This window comes from Salvelinus sp. IW2-2015, unplaced genomic scaffold (genome assembly GCF_002910315.2).
Source record: "Salvelinus sp. IW2-2015 unplaced genomic scaffold, ASM291031v2 Un_scaffold2416, whole genome shotgun sequence".
NCBI classification, from domain to species: Eukaryota; Metazoa; Chordata; class Actinopteri; order Salmoniformes; family Salmonidae; genus Salvelinus; species Salvelinus sp. IW2-2015.
Genome location: NW_019943737.1, coordinates 117079 through 119138, shown reverse-complemented (window position 1 = coordinate 119138; position 2060 = coordinate 117079). Strand labels below are relative to the sequence as shown.

At 43.8% G+C, this 2060-nt stretch overlaps 1 protein-coding gene across 1 annotated transcript in view; it reads right to left on the bottom strand.

The window, feature by feature from the left end:
- Positions 1–245: 245 nt before the first annotated feature.
- Positions 246–2060, bottom strand: part of LOC112073913 (synaptojanin-1-like) — a 63066-nt gene continuing 61251 nt past the window's right edge. Inside the window, exon 10 of the mRNA XM_070440321.1 lies at positions 246–414. Coding sequence (XP_070296422.1) covers positions 246–414 — 169 coding nt within the window. The remainder of the gene's footprint in view (positions 415–2060) is intronic.

The window sequence follows — 2060 nt, the reverse complement described above, 5'->3', positions numbered from 1 at the left end:
GGGAGGAGGAGAGGAGAGAGGGAGGAGAGGGAGAGGGAGGAGGAGGAGGAGGAGAGGAAGGAGAGCGAGAGGGAGGAGGATTAGGGGGAAGAGAAGATGTTGAGAGGGAGGAGGAGGAGGAGGAGAGGAGCGGTAGAGGAGAGAGACACGGGGACAGGGAGGAGACAAGAAGTAGATAGGAGGGATGGAGTGAGGGTAGAGAGTCAGGGTAGGAGACTCCTCGAATATGATTCATGCTTTGCCAGCTACACATTCATGTCACAGAGGAGCTTCTTAAAATAGAGATCCATTAACTTAAAGTCCCTGTGTGAGACTGAATGTGTGTGTCTCACCTCCAAAGCGAAGTAGGCCTGGACACTGTTGGTTCTGTCTAGACAGTCTAGACAGTTGGTCCTGAGGGTACCACTCTGAGACCTGGGAGAGGAGGAGGAGGAGGAGAAGAGAGTTGAGGATTTATTAGGATCCCCATTAGCTGCTGCCAAGGCAACTCTTCCCCATTAGCTGCTGCCAAGGCAACTCTTCCCCATTAGCTGCTGCCAAGGCAACTCTTCTTCAGGTCCAAACAGGGTTTAAACAAAAAAACAACAGCCTACATCATCAATAACCCATAACATTATACAAGACATTACTACAATATCAAATCCACAATACCACAGAATTACAATATGTGTGTGTGTGTGTGTGTGTGTGTGTGTGTGTGTGTGTGTGTAGACGGCGTGTTAGAATGTGTGTGGCTCTCAGTCCGTGTTGTGTAATACATTTCTTTTTTAAACCTGCTCGCTTTAGTGACTTGATGTGGATGTCTGTTCTGGACATGGAGACTGTGAAGGGACCTCTGCTGACATGTCTTGTGGGGTATCTATGGGTGTCTGATCTGTGTGCTACTCTTATGAACAGACAGACTTGGCACTTTCAACATGTCAATACCGTTCACAAAGACAAGTAGTGATGCATGACAATCTCTCCTCTACTTTGAGCCAGGAGAGATTGACTTGCATGTCATTGATGTTAGTTCTCTGTGTATATTTAAGGGCCAGGCACACTGCTCTGTTCTGGGTCAACTGTAATTTGCCTACGTCCCTCTTTGTGACACTTGACCATATGACTGGACAGTCGTCCAGCTGCGACAGAACTAGGCCCTGTAGGACCTGCCTTGTTGATAGTGTTGTTAAGAAGGCAGAGCAGTGATTTATTACGGACAGACTTCTCCCCCATCTTAGCTACTGTTGTATCAACATGTTTTGACCATGACAGTTTACAATCCAGCGTTACACCAAGATTGTTTAGTCACCTCAACTTGTTCAATTGCCACATTATTGTTAATGGAATTTATATGTTTAAATGAATGATTAGAATATTCCACCCTGAAACGATATAATTGTATGAAATTGATTAGAATCATACAATTATTCTTAATGATGTGTGTAGTTTTAGTCAGTAAAAGTATAATTAATGATGTGTGTAGGTTTAGTCAGAATTAGGGTAAAACAATATATCTGTACAATGAATCTTTATAGTATCTTAAACACAGACTGTCTCAGCAAGATTGGGTGCAGACCTTGGCTAGGGGCCTCAGAGATTTGGGAGAGGACAGGGAGTGCTCGCCAATCTTGAGGGAGGACAGGAAGTGCTTCTCACGGTCCCTAATCTTTGTCGGCTGGGTAGTGATACAGTATGTGCGTAGGATATCTACTGTTTGTGTGGAAGTATGTGCGTATAATATCTGCTGTTTGTGTGGAAGTATGTGCGTATGATACCTACTGTTTGTGTGGAAGTATGTGCGTATGATATCTACTGTTTGTGTGGAAGTATGTGCGTAGGATATCTACTGTTTGTGTGGAAGTATGTGCGTAGTATATCTACTGTTTGTGTGGAAGTATGTGCGTATGATATCTACTGTTTTGTGTGGAAGTATGTGCGTATGATATCTACTGTTTGTGTGGAAGTATGTGCGTAGGATACTACTGTTTGTGTGGAAGTATGTGCGTATAATATCTACTGTTTGTGTGAAGTATGTGCGTAGGATATACTGCTGTTTGTGTGGAAGTATGTGCGTAGTA